At 43.1% G+C, this 21,278-nt stretch overlaps 2 protein-coding genes across 2 annotated transcripts in view; one reads left to right on the top strand and one right to left on the bottom strand.

Moving 5' to 3' along the window:
- Positions 1 to 1,516: 1,516 nt before the first annotated feature.
- LOC134438998 (pre-mRNA-splicing factor RBM22-like) lies at positions 1,517 to 14,913 on the top strand. The gene is made up of 11 exons (XM_063188789.1): positions 1,517 to 1,668; positions 3,257 to 3,310; positions 6,696 to 6,725; positions 7,162 to 7,294; positions 7,816 to 7,916; positions 9,912 to 10,084; positions 10,577 to 10,777; positions 11,344 to 11,508; positions 12,138 to 12,226; positions 12,741 to 12,872; positions 13,944 to 14,913. Exons 1-11 carry the CDS (start codon positions 1,615 to 1,617, stop codon positions 14,102 to 14,104), a joined length of 1,293 nt encoding a protein of 430 aa, XP_063044859.1. The 5' UTR covers positions 1,517 to 1,614; the 3' UTR covers positions 14,105 to 14,913.
- Positions 14,914 to 15,357: 444 nt separating this feature from the next.
- The window catches only part of myoz3a (myozenin 3a), an 11,226-nt gene continuing 5,305 nt past the window's right edge, over positions 15,358 to 21,278 (bottom strand). The window contains exons 4-6 of the mRNA XM_063188790.1: positions 21,038 to 21,215; positions 19,047 to 19,230; positions 15,358 to 16,131 (exon numbers count right to left, since the gene is read on the bottom strand). Of these exons, the coding sequence (XP_063044860.1) occupies positions 15,948 to 16,131; positions 19,047 to 19,230; positions 21,038 to 21,215 (546 nt within the window). The 3' untranslated portion in view covers positions 15,358 to 15,947. The remainder of the gene's footprint in view (positions 16,132 to 19,046; positions 19,231 to 21,037; positions 21,216 to 21,278) is intronic.

Genomic DNA, 21,278 nt, shown 5'->3' with positions numbered 1-21,278 from the left:
CACTGTAGGCCTATAGTAGGCTAATTATTATATCCCCGAAACGCGGAGCGTCGGGGATGTAATGGTTTTGCGTGCGCCGCCGCCGCCGCCGCCGCCGCCGCCGCCGCGTAAGGTCTTTCGTGTTAACGCGATAACTTTTGAACGGATGTTTGGATTTGTCCCAGATTTGGTGTGTGAATGCTCTAGGGCAGGTTCATGAACTGATTCGAGTTTGGAGGTCAACAATTTCAAGATGGCCGAATTCAAGATGGCCGAATTTTTGTTTGGCCCATTACTTCTGACCGGGTGGATGGATTTGTCCCAGATTTGGTGTGTGAATGCTCTAGGGTGGGTTCATGAACTGATTACAGTTTGGAGGTTAACACTTTCAAGATGGCCGAATTCAAGATGGCCGAATTTTTGTTTGGTCCATAACTTCTGACCGGGTGGATGGGTTTGTCCCAGATTTGGTGTGTGAATGTTCTAGGGTAGGTTCATGAACTGATTCGAGTTTGGAGGTCAACAATTTCAAGATGGCCGAATTCAAGATGGCCGAATTTTTGTTTGGCCCATTACTTCTGACCGGGTGGATGGATTTGTCCCAGATTTGGTGTGTGAATGCTGCAGGGTAGGTTCATGAACTGATTCGAGTTTGGAGGTCAACACTTTCAAAATGGTGGAATTTTTATTTAGCCCATAACTTCTGACTGGGTGGATTGATTTGCCCGGTAACTCCTTAATGTAATGGTTCACCATTTCAGTGAATCTACCATATCAGTTAGGCCTACAGTGTAATAACCAGTGTAACAATATTTAATACCATGTAATACTAGTGTAATACCAGTGTAAAAATAGGCAATACCAGGTACAGTGTAATAACCAGTGTAACAATATAATACCATGTAATACTAGTGTAATACCAGTGTACAAATATGCAATACCATGTAATACCACTTACACACAAATAGCCTACATGATATAAGTACAAAATTGGTACATGGTGTCACACTGGTATGACGTGGTATTAAATATTGTTACACTGGTTATTACACTGTACCTAATGTGGTATATCCACTGTAATAGTGAACCATTAAAACAGTGTTACCATTTGCCCCATTTTTTCCCTTCATTTTCACAATAGTCATTTGGTTTTAAGCCTATGTACGTCATTGATCTATGTATAGATATTAAATATATTTATTTTATATTTTGTATTCATCATAAACGTTCATGAAAAGGTGGACGGGAGTGGTAGGAATGATTGGGGACTGGAAGCGTCGCGTTTCGGGGATATACCTTAAGCAGTCGAAGGCGACTGCACAGGCAGTCTAGTTCCTCTCTTGCACTCTAATGTCTGTTTGTCAATCCTGTGTAGGTAGGTAGAATAGATCTATGTCCTGGCATGGGATGGGCAGAATAGAAACATTATTTCCAGGTAAGCAGGGAAAAGCGAGAAGGGAAAATTATTCATCTTCAAAGAGGGGGAAAGTAGGCTTCTAGAGTCTCTGCATCCTGGACCTGGGCAGGGTCTCACGAATCGACCTCGGGAAACTTGACCCATCGCCTCGTCCATGATACTGTTGTACAGCTCTAGTGCGCAACTCTTGCACCAGTGGTACGCGGGAGCAGAGGAAGATGGCGACATCCCTTGGAGCAAACACATATAACAGACAAAATTGGGAAGAATCAGTATGTATTCGCAAAGTTTCTGGTGTGTTTTCTTTAAGACAAGACAGAATACTCGAGCATGCGATCAGATTTGTGAATTCTACAGTTGTGACGTTTGGCTCAGGGTGGGAGGACCAGTAACAACTCAAGCATCAAAGCAGCATCGCTGGGTTTATGACAGAAGCGTAGGATTTCCTGGTTAGCTTAGAGCTAACATGCTAACACTAGCAGCAAGGTTTTAAAAAGGGATTTAACACAAACTTACTTGCATTCAAGTGGCTAGACAAGCTATGTTGTATGCAAGTAATCTCCATGGCAATATATAAACTTTGCAGATAATTAATGTCATCTATAGGTTAAAATGTTTCATTAGCTATGCAACGCTTCGTTAGACGGCTGTTGACCTAAAACGAGATTATTCAGTCAGGTTGTTTTCAGCAGTTTTTTCGTATTTGCTTAAAGCCATGTGGTTCTCTGTCCATATTGTCTTGCTTTGGCATAAACTAATTTGAACGATTATGACATAGTTATTGTACACTGAAAGCAGATGCTATGTCGCTCGCTGTGCTCAAGTCATTCATGTTGTTCCCTGCACGCAGCTGTCAGCCTCCGTTAGTTCAGCCCAGGTTCAGTAGGCTACTCATAAACTTGAGATTTCTCTCTGGATTTAGGATGCTTAATAAGTTTAAAATGTCCAAGTGGTTTAACCCTTGCTTGGCAACCCAGGTTTACGCACTTTCTCATTTTAGCAAACACGTTTCCCGCTACCTCAGAGGCGTTGTTTATGAGTACAGCTGCTCCTATTTGTCATATTGTTGAGATGTCTATCTGTGATAGATTTACACGGCTCTATGTTCAGCTCATCCTCTGAACCTGAACTCCCACGCTTCTCTTTTTTGCACCTGCCATTCATTGCACGCGGAGAACAGTCTCTCACAGGACATAAGTAGACCAGTAACTTACTCACGCGAACGAGTACAGACTGGAACTGAAGTAGTCAAGTCAGCTTGGTCAATTTCGTTACATGCACTGGACATACAAAAGACATGAAATTACTTGTCTCTCTATATGCGTAGGCACACACACAAGGCACACATTAAAGTTCAAGATTGGTCAGTTACCATAGTACTGAGAGATATGGTGCCCTTCTAGAATAGGTTAGAGAAGACTTTTGTGCTCTAATAGTCAGATGGTTTCCAATATCCACCTAGTTACACAGTAAGCCCAAAAAATACAGGTTGCAAAGGGAGTGATGTAAGGGGACCGTGTATATTTAGGTGCACTGATGAGGTGACTGATATTGAAGAACCGACTGGGATAGCTGCTTAAGTGAGAACTTGGATAGCTGCCACACATGACAGCCAACTGGTGCGTTGGTTGAGTGGCTTGTAATTGAATAAAGCCATGCTGTGGTCTTGTGTGAGGGGTTTGTCCATAAGGCTAAAAACAGAGTGTGTTGTCTGTGTGTGCAGTTTCCTGGGTGGAGATATTGTATGTGTATACTTTGTGAATACTGCTGTATATACTGGATGCACAGGCATTTTGTATCCCTAATTGAACATCCTACATGTGGTCAGCATGGCTATCTCTTTTTCTTTCCCCACTATAGGACTTCCCCATCCTTTGCCAGACATGTCTAGGAGAAAACCCATACATCCGAATGGTAGGCTTTTGAGGGCTTCAATCATTCCATTAATTGAAATATCCAGATAAATGACAGTAGCTCAAGTTGTGCATGGATATTTGTTCATCTGGGTCATTTCACGTGAAATCAGACACTTTGGGACCCGACCGACCCGGATTTCAATCATACTTGGTGTGCCTTTTCAGTAGCAAGGTAGCACCCCAGAACTGCATTGGTTTGAATCTGACACTAATATTAAGGGAGAAACAGACTAGGAAAGGTTCACATGTGAGGGTAGGACACTATACATTCAGCCTTGAATATATCAGTCAGTGTTAGTCACAAAAAGATGCCTGTGGTGTTGTTTGAAAGCTCTTTTCTGGCTCTATATATTACACAATCACCTTGGAATACAACTACTCTCAGAATATGAATTATGATAAATTGAAAAATTAAAAATTGAATATCTAAAAAACCTATATTTTAAAATGGCCAGTTCCTTGTCCAAACGTAGCCGGCAATGTCATGAGCAGCACCTAAAATGCTGGTGTTCGGTTTGTTATTCATTTCAGAGAGAATTTGACTCACAAATATGGCATCATACAGACCACTTACTAATAATATGGTAATACCATAGTAGCATCACATGACAAAACAAAAACAAAACAAAAATGGTCAGTGTCCATGGTCCCAGGTTTCAGAAACTAAAGCAGATGTCCATTTATACACCAAATGATGATATGTGAATGTTTGAACATTTTTTCTCTGTGTACCTGTGCCATCTTCCCTTTACCGTACTTTAAAGAGATAATCAATGGCTAAACTCTCATTTTGTACTCTACCAGTGCATTTGAAGCAGCAGCTGTGTCTTTTGTAGATAATGTATAAGTACGTCCCGTTGCAGTTACAGGTTCCACTACCAGAAGCACATCCTGATGATCCATGACAAGTTTATCTGGTCTGAAGGGAAAAGTGAAGGATGGAGATGGCCCATGAGGATGTAGGAAGTTCAGTTTCACCTCTCCAGTGCTCGGCATACATTCCTCAGCACATGCTAGCCACCAGTTGCCATCATATACAGCTACAACATACCCTTTGATGCTTGAAAATGTAACACATTCCTTTACTGAGCTCACTCTTTCAACTCTGCCTTCTCTGAATGCTGAAAATGGCCTAACTTCCACTGTGTCCATTGACAATGGGCAGAAGCTGTGTAGTTTTTGAGTACCTGAAATAGTTCTTGCAGATTCAAACCTTTTCAACAGGTTCTCAGCTTCATGATGGTACATCTCTGTTGTGGCAAACTGGCAATGGATGTTCTTGACATTATCCTTGACAAATTCAAACAGTTGGCGTTACAATTTAATTGTCAATAGGACGTTGCAGACTTGCTCGTGCAGCAAGCCATTTAACTGTCCCTCCAACGCCATCACATGGACCTTTGCCATGTGATGTGGCAAAAAAGTGCCACTCTGCAGGTATGTGAAAATCTGCCTCGTGGTGGCACAAATTTGTTGTGTTTTTAAGGTTCTTATATTGTGCAGCACAGCCATCAGAAAAAATATAGGATCTTCTTTGGACGTTCTGTCATTGATGAAGTGTCACTGAGGAACTGAATTAGGAGCTTCTGAAACAGATGTACAGCAATTGTATCATGAATGTTGCAGTCTGAAAAAACAACAGAACAGATTTTTTTTCCCAGTTTCAACTGATCTTGGTAGTAGCATATAAATGGATGGATTGTGGCCTGCACTGGTTGTTCCAGTGAAATGATTGAATAGCATCTTGAATTACAAAACTATAGTTTTAAAAACGTTCCTGGTTCAAGGGAGTCAGTCAAGGATAATGTCAAGAACATCCATTGCCAGTTTGCCACAACAGAGATGTACCATCATGAAGCTGAGAACCTGTTGAAAAGGTTTGAATCTCCAAGAACTATTCCAGGTACTCAAAAACTACACAGCTTCTGCCCATTGTCAATGGACACAGTGGAAGTTAGGCCATTTTCAGCATTCAGAGAAGGCAGAGTTGAAAGAGTGAGCTCAGTAAAGGAATGTGTTACATTTTCAAGCATCAAAGGGTATGTTGTAGCTGTATATGATGGCAACTGGTGGCTAGCATGTGCTGAGGAATGTATGCCGAGCACTGGAGAGGTGAAACTGAACTTCCTGCATCCTCATGGGCCATCTCCATCCTTCACTTTTCCCTTCAGACCAGATAGACTTGTCATGGATCATCAGGATGTGCTTCTGGTAGTGGAACCTGTAACTGCAACGGGACGTACTTATACATTATCTACAAAAGACACAGCTGCTGCTTCAAATGCACTGGTAAAGTACAAAATGAGAGTGTAGCCATTGATTACCTCTTTAAAGTACGGTAAAGGGAAGATGGCACAGGTACACAGAGAAGAAATGTTCAAACATTCACATATCATCATTTGGTGTGTATAAAGAAAGAAAAGAAAGAAAGAAAGCCCATTGGGAAACTCCAACTCCCATTGTCATTGTGACACAGCACTCCACAGCACACAAGTGAACACTGCACACTGCACACAACGAAATTGCATTTATGCCTCACCCGTGCAAGGGGGCAGCCCTCAGTGGCGCCCCATGGGGAGCAGTGCGGTGGGACGGTACCATGCTCAGGGTACCTCAGTCATGGAGGAGGATGGGGGAGAGCACTGGTTGATTACTCCCCCCACCAACCTGGCGGGTCGGGAGTCGAACCGGCAACCTCTGGGATGCAAGTCTGACGCCCTAACCGCTCACCCATGACTGCCCGACGGACATCTGCCTTAGTTTCTGAAACCTGGGACCATGGACACTGATCATTTTTGTTTTGTTTTTGTTTTGTCATGTGATGCTACTATGGTATTACCATATTATTAGTAAGTGGTCTGTATGATGCCATATTTGTGAGTCAAATTCTCTCTGAAATGAATAACAAACCGAACACCAGCATTTTAGGTGCTGCTCATGACATTGCCGGCTACGTTTGGACAAGGAACTGGCCATTTTAAAATATAGGTTTTTTAGATATTCAATTTTTAATTTTTCAATTTATCATAATTCATATTCTGAGAGTAGTTGTATTCCAAGGTGATTGTGTAATATGTAGAGCCAGAAAAGAGCTTTCAAACAACACCACAGGCATCTTTTTGTGACTAACACTGACTGATATATTCAAGGCTGAATGTATAATGTCCTACCCTCACATGTGAACCTTTCCTAGTCTGTTTCTCCCTTAATATTAGTGTCAGATTCAAACCAATACAGTTCTGGGGTGCTACCTTGCTACTGAAAAGGCACACCAAGTATGATTGAAATCCGGGTCGGTCGGGTCCCAAAGTGTCTGATTTCACGTGAAATGACCCATCTCTTAATTAAATGCAAACTTGTTTGTTGTTGGTGGTGTTTTGCAGACCAAAGAGAAGTATGGAAAAGAATGCAAGGTAAGAGACTGTCTGCATCCTCTTTTCGTATCTTGATCAATTGCTCCTATCTGGGTGTGAGCCTGTCTGTTATATTTTAATATATGTTCATTGGTTCACTATCAGAAATTTGCATTAAGCATGTATGCATACATCTTCGCTCTTGCTGGAGAACGGACTTCTCGTAATTGTGCCGCTCTCGCAGGAGAGTGGCTGTCCACGCGGTGGACCGATCATCAACATGTTTCACGGGTTCCGCAGGGACCACTGCAGTCAAGAAGTTGAGATAGTCGTGGTGTATTATGCAAGATCGCTGGCCGTGGTGCTGAAGTATTGCCACGGCGATAAATGTCAATGGCGTAAACATTCTCGAGGTCGGGAGTACGGGGCGCCACTGAAAGCTCGGGCAGTATCTGCGCCCGCATTTATTATACACTAATGTTTGACTGTCTTTCAGATCTGTGCACGACCATTCACTGTATTCCGCTGGTGTCCCGGTGTCCGTATGCGTTTCAAGAAAACAGAAGTGTGCCAGACGTGTAGCAAGATGAAAAATGTCTGCCAGACCTGTCTTTTGGACCTGGAGTATGGTGAGAATGGCTTGCATTCCATACCCTATATTATGTAAGGTGAAAATAAAGTAATGTAGTAGCTAATCCATAATGTTATGATGAGGTTAGCAGTTTGAAAGCATGCTGGAATAAATAGTTAGCAAGCAGTCTTAAATTTGGTTTGTTGTCAGGACTGCGTGATGTGTGCGTGATGTGTGTGTTTTCTCAAAAGGCCACCACATATTCTGTTATTTTATGTGCATATCTTCATTATTAACACATGCTTACTTCTTATTGCTTATTACTTTTCACTGATTTACAAGCTGTAATTTTGCCACAACAGCACTACCAAAGCAGTGACCCTAACTCATGGTTCACATTCGTGTGCTCTAAAATAAGTGCCAGTTTTACGAGGCGACAATGCCACTATTGGATTCTTTTGCGCATTGCTGCTCCTCTTGAATACCAAGGGGGTCAGCAGGTGTCGTTGAATTTTATTTTTGGTGGGTCGTCCGATTGTGACCAGACACCATTTAACCACACGTGTTTTGATTTTCCAGGTCTGCCCATTCAGGTGCGAGACACTGGCCTGTCTGTCAAGGATGACATGCCCAAGTCAGATGTCAACAAAGAGTACTTCACACAGAACATGGAAAGAGAGGTAATTTGCAGTGACCACTAGTATTGATTTGTTCTTTGGTGCTATCTGAAGTGGTTCAGTGGACTGCCTGCCTACACTATTAGAACACATCCATGTCCTGTGGTGAGGAAGTGAAAAGTATTTATAGTAATGGTTTCATAAATCAAAATCCGTCAGAATCATAAAGCAGTTGGACATTTCCGTCGCCCGTCTGTGTATGCAGAAGGTGAAAAGTTTGTGTCAAGGTTATTCTCGTTATATTTAAAATGTGTAATGTAAAATCAGTCCAAGGAAAATCAATCCACTATTCCTAGTAGGCAGACGGCATTAAAGAGGATCAAATGGTTGTGGCCTGTAGACCACTGCTTTGCCTCTAATGTGATAACGGCTTCACCCCGGGCTCCAAATCCCTGCTTGCCCATCTCCATTGCAGCTGCACCTGCTCCAGTAGGATCTGGTTTTACGTGTGGGGATTTTCACACAAGTTCGCTCATATTTCTGCTCAGTCCTTGACCCCCCCCCCCAGCCTGGTCATAAAAAAAGGCTTCAAATATGATAAATGTATTTCTGATGCGTCAGTGAGCATGGGTAAAGGGGACAGCGATACTGTGTGAAATACATTTAGTGTTTGTAAATATATCTGTTGCAATTGGCTCAACAGTAGAAATGGCTGTCATTTTAAACACACATCGATTCGCACCATTGCTCTCACTGTGAAGGAAAATGCTGTGTTTTGATTTTGAACCGTCACGATCAAAACCACTCTAACAGCCCAAGTCTGATTTATGTAGCAAAAAATATCGTATTGCTCGGTATTAGTGGACCGGCGCCATTTGGCTGTGTTTGTCCGTAGTCATAAGGAGATGGCAAAGGGTATAAATCTTTACCTCAAAAAAGTGAAACCAGAACACAGAGTTATTTAGATCCCACAGCACATGCTGTGTGTTTACCCTGCAAATACTGTCACAGGTGTTGGGTTTAAAGAATTTCTCACTAGTACTGTCTCTGTAGGGAATTGATTTAGATGGATTTAAATAGGGCTGGGAATCGATCCAGAATTTCCTGGATTGGTTCGATTCTGATCCAGAAGGTCACGATCCGATTCGATCCACGATCCGATTCGATTCTATGTCGATCTTCGGTATTGCCGGGTTGCCATTTTAACCCATTTATGCCTAGATTTGTAAGATAGCCTATAACAACCTAAATGTGGAAGAGAGCAACAGGATGTGGTTGAGAAAATAGCGCCTATAATCTTCTGCAAAAGATCGATCCACAAAGTTTTGAATCGATATCACACTTTTCGAAAGTGAATCAACATCGGATTGCGATTCAATCTTTTGAACCCAGCCCTAGATTTAAACCACCTGTCTTAAACTACATGTACTGCGTTTGTACTGTTTCTTGTCTAACTTCACCAAGGTCTCTGTCGTCTACGTTGGTGGTAGCTCTCTGCCCCCATGAACTCTTCTTTTGGGACATTTGGGACAAAATTGCACTTCAGTACAAATTTCAGTACAATCCCAGCTAATGGTTGTTTCATGTTTACTAATACTGCATCTAGGATCACGATTGAGTGTGTTGTGATTAAGCGTGAAGTGTGTATAATTGTTACAGGGGCTTGATATAGTATAAGACGCGTCGCCTGCACATTATGGTTACATTTCATTATCCAAACTCCTGTCTTTGACTCGCGCTTGTGGACGTGCGCTTCACTGACATCCCACCTCCCTGGAGAAAGCAATAAAGCTTCCCCACTGTCAATCTAGGCACAAGAAATTTCAGGAGACACTGCAAATGAGGAAATGACCTATGAATGACCTATGAATTGTGCTTGTGTGAGATATTGAATTAAACTTCTATCGTCAATGACTTCTTGTGATGTCATCACGAGGCCACAAGCACAAGGGAGTAGGGGAGTTAGGATGATGGAACGTACTTCACGTTTTCATATTGTATCATGCTCCCTAAATGCATTTAGGGATTGCTCATGATTGATTGTTTTGTGGTTGACAGATCCAGATGTCGGACGGCACACGGCCGGTGGGCCTGCTGGGCAAGGCTCCGGGCCACAGCGACATGCTGCTGAAGCTGGCCCGCACCACGCCCTACTACAAGAGGAACCGGCCGCACATCTGCTCCTTCTGGGTCAAGGGCGAGTGCAAGAGAGGAGAGGAGTGCCCCTACAGGTCAGGGAAAATGGGACACACACACACACACACACACACACACACATACATACATACATACATACATACACCTCCCTATCTGACATTTCAGAATACTGCATCTGAAATTCCCTAATGACGCAATTCTGAGATGCAGACAATTACTGCATGTTGTCCAAGAAATAGATTGTGTATTTCTGAGAATAGCCTGTTGAAAAAGTCAAGTTGCACCTGTTGTCCCTATTGGCCATAGAATTGTAGTACCTTTGGATTGGGACTAGGTGGCAATGTTTACCCAGATATATTGTAAATATAAACATCAGCGCTTGGCTTTTTTGATAAAGCTGTACATTATTCACTTTTTCACATGGGCACGATATTTCAAAACCCTGTCAAACGATTCTATTTTTTAATTGATGTCTTCTCAATGTGATTTCAGTAAATGTGTCTATACTGTAGCAGTGCATTTTGATACCAGGTAGTAATGCGTTCTGGCGTAATGTCCTCCCTTAGGCACGAGAAGCCCACAGATCCAGACGACCCCCTGGCGGACCAGAACATTAAGGACCGTTACTACGGCATTAACGACCCGGTGGCCGACAAGCTGCTGAAGCGGGCGGCCGCCATGCCTCGCCTGGACACGCCCGAGGACAAGACCATCACCACCCTCTACATCGGAGGCCTGGGGGAGAACATCAACGACTCAGACCTCAGGTAGGACAGTCTTTTTTTATCATAGATTAATGAACATGAGGGGGCGCTGTGGTGTAGCGTGCTAAGCCCCTCACATTTGGGCTTGCATGCCCACGGGGACCCCGATTGGAGTCCGTCCGGGGTCATTTCCCGATCCCACCCCGTCTCTCTGTCCCACTCGCTTCCTGTCGCCATCTCAGACCTGTCCTATCAAATAAAGGCATAAAAAAAGATTAATGAACATGCACTGCTAACACACTCTTCCCCTTATATATTTGACAAACAGGTTGATTCAAATGTCTGTCTGCTGTGTAGTTTTTTTTACGTGCATGTATTGTAAAACGCTTGGAATATTGTCAGCAAATAAAATTGACTGAGGAGAGACGCCTTGTATTTTAAGTTATGTCCAATCTGAGAACAATGTTACTGACTCTCCTGTGTAGCACTCCGCGTGGTACATTGATCTGTTCATATACTGAGTATAAGTACAATGTGTTTGCATTTGTGTATGTCTGGTGCACTGCTCTGTCTGTTGTCTGTCGATGGTTGTTCATTACCAAGCCTCTTTCCCTGCATCCCATGTGTAGGAGCTTCTTCTACCAGTTTGGGGAGATCCGCACCGTGACGGTGGTGCAGCGGCAGCAGTGTGCCTTCATCCAGTTCGCCACGCGCCAGGCCGCCGAGCTGGCCGCCGAGAAGTCCTTCAACAAGCTCATCCTGGGCGGACGCAGGCTCACTGTCAAGTGGGGCAGGTAAAATGGACCACAGTTAATATCCCACTTTTTTCTACTCCCATGAGAGAAAGAAAGTGAAAGTGAAAGTCCACCTGGGAAACTCCAACTCCCATTGTCATTGTGACACAGCACTCCACAGCACACAAGTGTTCACTGCACACAACAAAATTGCATTTATGCCTCACCCGTGCAAGGGGGCAGCCCTCAGTGGCGCCCCCTAAGGGCACTTGAGCACTCACGTTTTTACTCTTTATGCATTTTTTGAGCATTTGCTTTTTTTCGGTGTATGCCTCACCCATTCACCCGCTCCCCTTCAGGGGTAGGCACTTGCCTCACACTCGTGTACCTCTCAGAGCAAAAGCACAACAGCAGTTGATGTGATTTAAATTGGTTGTTTTTTTAAGTGGCAATCAGTTAATGGGAGTTTAATGTGATTATAATGTGGTACTTTGCAGTGATGAGCGTGTGTGTGCGTGTGTGTGTTCGCGTGTGCGTGTTTGTGTTCGAATGTATTAACATGCTGTCTAAAGTGTCATGAGTGGCGTGTTTGTTGGCATTTCTTGTCTGTGTCTGTGGTGCTTATCTGCCCATGTGTGTTGGCTCTGTGCCTCAGTCTTACTGTGTGTGTTTGTGTCTGGCTTGTGCAGGTCCCAAGGAGCTAAGGGACGAGAAAAGGACCAAGACGGGATTCCCGACCCAGGCAACAGGCTCGAGCCTGTACCAGGACTTCCAGGAGGTGTGTGTGTGTGTGTGTGTGTGTGTGTGTGTGTGTGTGTGTGTGTGTGTGTGTGTGTGTGTGTGTGTGTGTGTGTGTGTGTGTGTGTGTGTGTGTGTGTGTGTGTGTGTGGTTCTTTGGTTCTGAGGGTCAAATGTGTGTATGTGTATATATGGAAGAGAGTTTGTAAGGGGGAGGAGAGGTAGAGGAAAGAGAGTACCGTGTGTGTTTTTGTCTGTTTACACTGGAGTTTTATATGACTGTGTGTGTGTTTTTGACTCTTGGTGAGTTAGGGAAGGAAATGACTGTAATGAAGGATAAGAAGCGGCTCTTAACCTGAATTGTACATTCAAGTCCGTAAGTAAAATTGCTCCCGCTGTGATTGAGTCAGGCACTAGACTGTGACTCTCGTGATTGGCTCCATGCTGAATCAAGAGAGAGAACGCCATGGTAACAGAGTGTCAGGACGTGACCTGTGAGTTGACGTCGTTGTTGCATCATGGGATGTTGTCGTTTGTGCCATCTCTACCTGCAGCCCTTCCCCCACCCCCTGCTCCAGAGGAGGAGGTACCCGCCAACTACTTCAACCTGGACCCATCTACCTCGTCGGCAGCCATGAACATGCCCCTGCTGCCCCCCCCCGGCATGCCCAACCCCCCACCTCCAGGTATGTGGGCACATGCAGCTTCCTTTGTTACCGTATTGGCCCGAATATACCACGTGGTTTTTGTTTCGTTCGTAGCGATTGTCTTATTTTTTTGGACTAGAGAAAATAGCTCCAAAAAATAGTGTTTTGACTCACGCCTGTTCCGGAATGATTTCCTTCACAACAATGACAAGAAATTGTCTTGTCCACATGACATTTGTAGATTATATCCTCGCTATGTTATGAATGTCGAACATCTATCTATTAGCTGTCAATGTCAGTGCGGACAGACGGCGCGGAGGCGGGACGACAACATTCAATCGTGACTTCTCGTTCTGCTTTTATTAACATTGATATTTGAAAGTCTCAGTAAGAAAGCCTTGGTTGTTTTCCCTGGCCATCTGACGGCACCAGTTGAAACTAAAGCACAGAACATGAACGACGATTTGACAAACCACCTGTAAGTTTTGGATGATATCGTCATGCGTTCAATGATCATCTGTTTGCGCAAGGGTTTGGTGCTTGTCTGGTAGCCTAACCCATCTCTGTGCTCTGTTATAAGGTGTGTTCATGAAAATTATACTGTGAAATTTCTTCTATTGAAATGTGAAACGATTCATGAACAGCATTGAATCATATGTAGTTTTCCTATGTGAAACTAACTTTTCCTCAAAAAATTAACCTACAAAAGGGAGGCTCGTCTTATATTCAGGATTGTCTTGTATTCGAGCCAGTATGGTATATCTTGTTATATAGACTATAATATACCGTAGACTACATACATTGTTACATCAGGATCAGCAATCTGCTTTGGGCAATAAGGGCATAATCTAACCTTTTGCCATATGCGTGTGCTATTCCTTTTTTGTTTTGTTTATTTGTGTGTGTGTGTGTGTGTGTGTGTGTGTGTGTGTGTGTGTGTGTGTGTGTGTGTGTGTGTGTGTGTGTGTGTGTGTGTGTGTGTGAGAGGAGGTTTCTATTGCTGATGACTATTATGTTTTACATCAGTAGATGTATGGTTTTGTGTAAAAAACAGTTAGACTTTAACTTGTTGTGGTGTTTGTATCATATGTGTTTATCATGTGTGTTTAGGTTTTGGACCCCCGATGTTCCACCACCACCACCACCACCACCACCCCATGGGACCGCCCCCTCCCCCTCCCATGGGCCTGCGACCCCCAGGCCACATCCACTATCCCTCCCAGGATCCTCAGCGCATGGGCGCCCACGCCAACCGCCACTCGGCAGAGTAACCACCAGAGCCCACTAACTAACCAGCCCTACTGTCAGCTCTGCCCAATGACGTTACAGTACCAGCTTTCCGCCGCTGTTCCCAGCCTAACGTCGTACCTTTTGACTTGGTCTCACGCTTGATGGCGATGCTGAGATGAATGGTCTTGGTGGTGGTCTTTGATGACTTGCCAGTCGGTTCATATACAAAGCAGTAGGTTGTGGTTAATGCTTAACACTCCCAGTCCTTACCTGTTGTGTCAATGGATGACCACACTGTTGGCTGAAACTGCTGCTAAATATACTTGATGTTAACCGTTGCGTTGCTAACCTGACAAGACCGTAATGGCATGAAGGCTGACAGGAGAACAAATGTTTTGGAAGATCAGTCACAGACACCTGAAGGGTTGATGGGTGTTTTCAGCAATTTATACAGTGTTAATTTAGTATTCCCACGTACCTGCAGTTTTTGTAAACGTGGAAGTGTGGATAACTGTAGTTTAACATTTCCTTTCAAATCAAGCCCTGGACGACCCCTGGAGTTTAAAATGTTTGATCTTTTCATTTGATTTTTAAACTGGGGTATAGACTGAACATCTAAAATGAGGATTTCACTGTTTTGGAGGAATAATTGGTCCTTTTTTCGAGAGTTTTAGAGTTGTGATGGAAATTCATTAGATACTATGTGGTGGCTCATGCTAGACATGCTAGGTAACAATTCCCCACAAAATTCAGGGCAAAAAAGAGACTAAAATACAAAAGCAGATATACACACATATTGCACCTGTCACGGCCCGTGTAAAACAATAAAATATTCCTCTTTCACAAGTCATTATATTTGTTGGTGTCTCATTTACCAAAACACTGAAATGTATACAGATGAAATACAATCTCTCTGTCTAAATGATGTCAGTTAAATGTCATACATTCAAAGGTGCATATTTGACCTCTTTAAACCTTACAACATTTCAACAGTTCACCAGTCTTTCCTCCTTTTGTAACAATAAATGAACTCAAGCAAAAGGCAAATCTAGCCCACCACTCGTCTCGCTGAAGACAACAGCTGAGCTGTAAAGTGATCAGAGTAGAACGAGGAGCCTGACCTGAGCTAGCGCTGCTTTACCTGAAAGCATTATTCCAGGATGCCCAGTTACTTGATGACTATCTCCTCGTGGTCGTAGGAGAGACGGTTGATATTCTTGAGGTTGTACACATTCTACAAATATGAAATCAATTTTGTTACTTCTAACATTATTGTCCAGGTTAAATTGTGTCCCTCATTTCAGCAAAGATGTTGGTTCACTTAACCCTTGTAAGGTGTTTGGGCCTTATGAACCCATTTTAAGTTTTTTTGCTTGACAAAAATGATGTATGAATTATTCTTGCATATTGAGATTCACTGGCCTTGGCTCATTTTCTGTGAGGAACATGAAGAGAAAAAAATAGTGTGAGCTGTTTTTTTCTTCCCCTTTTTTAGAATTTTTCTATAAGCCTGGGTACAAAGGACCAGAAAACCCTCTATGTAACAAAAACATTGAATGCCTTACAAGGGTTAAAAATGACAACATAGGACCATTTTGGTTCTTAAAACACCAGCGAGAGAGAAGCGCTAACATTTTTGAGAATACTTGTATGAACTCTCATATTAACCCCTGTTCTGTCTGCCTACACCAGTGATGGCAGAAGTCCTTTCTTATCCCACTTACACACACACGCATACATCCAATTTCTCAGTGACAACACTGTAAGCGCAGCTGCGAGCAAAACTCAAAAAGCTCAGTCTTTAGCCCAGGACTCTTAATGCCCCATGAGGGTTCGTTGGTACACTGTGACGTCACGTCGTCCTCTGGTGGTGGTGTTGACATGTCACAGCTCCGAAGACTCCGGGGTGTAAGCCATGCCCCACCCCCGGGGCGCCCTGTTGAAAGTCGGCCGCTGGGCGATGCGGTCCTGTACGGAGCCCGGAAGGTTCTGAGCTTCCACCTCCTCATAGTTGATTACGGGGATGACACGTCTGCTGGCCATTGGGCCTCCAAATGGCATGGCCGCCCTGGAAGGGACAAAATAACAGAGAATAGGGAGATATATTACGTTGTCATTATTTCTCTACCAACTGAAGATGCTAGAGAAGGCATACTGTTCTCCAATCCACCGTCCATATGGGACTATGCTCATGCATCTGTCCATCAAAGATTGTTTTATTCCACGGTAACTTTTGAATGGGTGCACAGATTTTGACCAGATCCTGTGCGCTGATGTAGTTATTTTTAACAAAGGTCAGTGTTTTTACAATGGCTTCACCCATTTTCATTTAGACTTCTTCAGTGGCAGTTAGTAGTATTGGTTTGATTTGTGGAAATGTGAACAGTTGTATTAAAGGTATTAAAGAGTTGTATTATACAGTTAAAATCATTGGCCAGGGTTTATAAAGGTGGTAAAGTGTCTTGTTTTTCATGTAAGCCGTTGTCTTACTTTAAGACAAGTTAAAAGAGGGAGCATGTCGCTAAGCTAGTGAAATTGTAGCATGCTGCACGGATCCATTGACTTTCACTAGCTTAGCGACATATTCCCTCTTTTAACTTGTCTGAAAGCAAGACAACGCTTAACATGAAAAATAAGACACTTTACCACCTTTATAAACCCCAGCCAACGATTTTAACTGTATTAAGCCCCAAAATAGTGGCATACCCCTTTAATGTAAAGGATAGACTACTGATGATAAATGGTCACCAAATACTGAAAGATGCAGTAGGCCTAAGTAAAGAGTTAACACATGCTAAATGAATGCATTTTAAGGTGCTATTACTTATAAAGTAGGCCTACCAGTAAATCTAAATCTTACATCACAAGATGCACATGGTTGGATGGGCTTAAACTATACCATGAAATTTCTTCTGAAATAACCCTTACATTTGTTCTTCATGAACCATTTCACAAGAAGAGAATGTGAATCATTTTCCGCTGCTGAGTCTACAAGTTGTGAATTCCTTCACACTTTCGTCAGCCCCGTTTTTGTGTCGCAGTGTAGGGTCACGAAAGTGACGCAATTTATTGCGCTTGGGAAACCGGATCCGCGTGTGCAATTCATCTTGAGGGCTGAAAGGCATGCACTGGGACCTCTGACAGCTCATCTTTCCACGGCGGGCACTTGCATAGCTCGGGATGACGCTCACTGCTGCCAGTCCCTGAGATCTGCTTTCCGACGGGAAGAAGGAATGGAAACATGGCTGCATGCCACTGATACTAATTTAAGAGATAATTGTGAGTATAATTTGATAGTCGTATTTGGTCATCGTCAAATCTATTTGAGGCAGATAATTGCCATGCTTGTGTCTGAATATGCTGAGGCCTGCTCTTGGACCATGGCTGGAATATTTATATAGCATGATTAGTTCAGCTTTTGTGGTAGGAGAATAGCTCCAGGCAACCGGGATCATTAGCAAATGTGCATTATTAGACAGTGTTCTTCTTCTTAGATTGAGTCTTTTGATCCTAAGTGTGCTTCGCTGCCTTCTTCTAACTGCGATGGGTTGAACTTGTTCTTCCAACCATGCATTCGTATTGATGGCCAGTTGATGACACATGCCCAGTGGTCAGCAATGCAATGGCACAAAATAGACAAAAAGGACTGAAATAAATAAATGGTTTTTATCTTGTTGATCATGCCCAACATATGGTGTAGAGCAGTGATTCTCAAAGTGTGGTCCGGGGACCACTGGTGGTCCGCGACAGGGCTCAGGTGGTCCGCGAGGGGATTTCTACTTTTCCAAGACAAACTAGCAGTAGGCTATAGTTGTAACATTATTACAAAGCTAAACATAGATGAAGTCATATGTTCACCACAATAAGACAGGCTTGAGATGTGAATAAAAAGTAAGTGACCTGCATTGCAATGAGCAGTGTCAAATTAGTACTAGTCAACTGTCAATTAAGTTGACAGGTGGTCCCTGAACATTTTTTGGGTGACAAAGTGGTCCTCGGTCTGAAAATGTTTGAGGAACACTGGTGTAGAGTCTATAACAGTGTTTCTCAACGGGGGCTCTACAGCCACCCAGGGGGGCAGGGAGAAGGAGGCAGCTGAGGGGTGGGGGTGCCCGGGGGATTGCTTAGTTGCAAATGGGGGGCATTAGTCTATGTCATTTTTTAATACTAAGGCCCCCCTTAGTATTAAACAATAGATAGATTAATGCACCCCATTGGCAGGGTTGTGATGAGGTCAAGGGGACCACTGGTCTATAAAAAGCCAGTCTTGAAATTTACCAAGCAATTCATAAATCTAGAAGAGTTGGCCTTCTGCAAGTCAAGGCCAGCATGTTTAAATATACCCAAATGACCTTCCTTAAGTATCCTTTCCTGTGTAGCAACTGTTGTCAGTCTCCAGGAGGAAGTCAACTTAGTATTTATGCCTTCCATGACGTGAACCAGGTCACTGCACTGCACTGCACTGCACTTAGGGCCTACTCTTCAACATAGCATTGCTCAGAGGAATTGATACTGTCTGCATTATCAGGGTTAGGGTGAGTAAGTACAGTCATAAGAATAGTCATGCTTCGGTTTCATCTGGTTCTGATTGCGGATGACAATAGTATTGTTATGGCCTGTTGAAACACTTGTAATTAACTTCCTACCTTATTTTAGAGTTATGGTAGGGCCATAGCAATGAGCTTGCGTCCATTTCTTCTTCTTGTGATTGTTTGACAGTGATATGTTATTATAACCTGTTAACACATTTGTAATAGACTGGGTGCATTATTTTTAGGGTCAGGGTTGGCATGTACAGCCATCGCAATAGTCATCCATCTGTTTCTTTTGGTTGTGACTGTGGGTGACAATAATGTTGTGTTGTTACACTGTTGAAACACTTGTTGTGACTGGTCACATTATGTTTAGGCTTATAGCGTTAGAATGTATGGCCAAAGCGATAATCATGCATCTGTTTCTTCTACGTCTGATTGGTGTTATTACCTGTTGAAACTCTTGTAATTCACCGGCTGCACCTTCTGGGGCTCTGGGAGCTGGGCGTTGAAGTCTGCCGTGAACTCTTCGCTGTTTCTTCCCAGTGCTTCCCTCCACGGCGAGCAGTACAACTTGGGGATCACTGTGGAGTTGAATTTCTCTGTGGGGATTTCTTTCAGTGGGCCGGAGTAGCCTGTTGGCAGCACAGTGTAGGTTGGAGGCTCGTACAGACGTTTGGCAGTGCAATCATAACACTCAAACACGTTCTAATCTTATATGTACTGTACAAACTGACAGAGTGGGAAATAGCAAAACAGGGCAGGAATAGAGGTCCTCCTAAATACACATACAGCTGTGTTGATTGTATCGTTTTTTTGCCTACTAAGAAAGACATGAACAGTCCATAATTGTAATATGTATCCTAACATTTAGAGACAGATTATCAAAAATATTATCCAGTACCAGGAAGTAAGTATTTGATCCCCTGCATGGCCGTAGCCAGCATTGAGGTCAGAGAGGTCCGGACTTCCCTAACTTTTCAGGGAAAATAATTTATTTTTAAAATTTCCTCTTTCACATAGACGTTTCAATTGACGTTTGTATTGACATCACTTTCGTGTATGGGTGAGTGTGTGGTACCATTGGAAAAGGCTCTTTCTGCCCTTTCCAATGGTATAGCACACAGGTAAATGTCATATACTGATGGAGAGCCAGTATTGCCAGATGGGAAATGATGAATTATCGTACCAAAACCTCAAAATTATCGGTTTAGGGGCTTTTTGCTTTTTGGGAGGAAATTATCGTATAAGACCTAAATTGATGTTTCAAGGCATCTAAATGAACTGAATGACAACTCTGAAATTTCTTAGTATGCCTACTCAAAATATTTTGGAAATCTACATTATCCATGCTTCCATACTTTTCTCTACTTGGTCAGACCAGTAGATGTTAGAATGTTGAAAACATCACATTTGTTAAGGGGTATGCATTTTGAAAATAAATGACTAAAAATACATACTTTTAGTAGTACAGATTTTGTGCACATTATGGACCTCTCTAAATTCAAAACCCTGGTTACGGCCTTGATCCCCTGTCAAACACCAGTGAATGAATCAGCTTCCAAACTCATCAACATGGGAAAGACCAAAGAGATGTCAAAGGATGACAGGGACAAGATTTTAGACCTGAACAAGACTGAAATGTGCTACAAAACTATAAGCAAGAAACTGGACATTAAGGATACAAAGATGAAATACAAAATGACAAATGGATATGTCTGGGATTCCATACAAGATTTGACATTGTGGGGATTCAATATATGAGAAAAGAGAGAAAACACCCTAAAACTGTAGTAGAGGAGCTACGTAAGCACTGACCTAAAGGCAGCTGGGACCTCAATCACTAAGAAAACTATTGGTAACATTCAATGCCAAAGAGGACTAAACTCCTGTAGTGCACATATGGTAACCCTGCTTCATAAAGAACCTGTGCATGCTCACTTGAGGTTTGCCAATGAACATCAAGCTGGTTTAGGAAATGACTGGGAGGTGCTGTAGATGAAACCAAAATCAAGCTGTTTGGCATGAACACATATCAACGCGTGTTTTGAGGAAGAGAAAGGCCAAGAACACACTCCTCACCATCCTGCACGAAAGCGGTAATTATGGTTTAAGGGTGTTTGTATGGCCAAGGCACAGGACGACTTCACATCATCAGCAAATGGATGGAGACATGTAACATACAATCCTGACTGCCAACCTTCTGGCCATCACAAGACTGAAGGTGACCATGGCTGGGTCTCCCAACATTACAATAATCCACAACATACAGCCAAACCAACGAAGGAATGGCTGTGGCTCAAGAAGAAGGGCATTAAGGTCATGAAGTGGCCCGGAAAGTCTCCAAACATTAACCCTACTGTAATCCTACAGAGGTAACTGAAGCTACCATTTGCCAAGCTATAGACACAAAATGATGATTTGTTGTTTTGTCGTGTTTACCTGGAGCGATGACATTGGGGCTTCCCTTCTTGGCCACGGTCCTCTTCAGGGTGTTGACAAGGCTCTGCTTGCCTGGGACGATGTGAGAGAAGTTCTCTTTGCCCACCTGCATGCCCGGTGCAGTCTCTGTTGTGGTCAGGCTCATGTCAGGCTGATTCTCGCTGTACTGGCCAGCATCCTAAATGTGCAGCACATCTTCTTTTAATTTTACAGATAAACTTAATATTTTGATTGACATCAG

Source organism: Engraulis encrasicolus, chromosome 22 (genome assembly GCF_034702125.1).
Source record: "Engraulis encrasicolus isolate BLACKSEA-1 chromosome 22, IST_EnEncr_1.0, whole genome shotgun sequence".
In the NCBI taxonomy this organism is placed as follows: domain Eukaryota; kingdom Metazoa; phylum Chordata; class Actinopteri; order Clupeiformes; family Engraulidae; genus Engraulis; species Engraulis encrasicolus.
This window is presented reverse-complemented; position numbering and strand designations above follow the sequence as displayed.

Bases quoted from the DNA above. Each gene is read 5' to 3' on its own strand.
- LOC134438998 (XM_063188789.1), top strand. From the start codon at position 1,615: ATGGCGACATCCCTTGGAGCAAACACATATAACAGACAAAATTGGGAA. The intron at 7,917-9,911 runs GTAATTTGCAGT...TGTGGTTGACAG, and splicing joins CACAGAACATGGAAAGAGAG to ATCCAGATGTCGGACGGCAC. The intron at 12,227-12,740 runs GTGTGTGTGTGT...CTCTACCTGCAG, and splicing joins TGTACCAGGACTTCCAGGAG to CCCTTCCCCCACCCCCTGCT.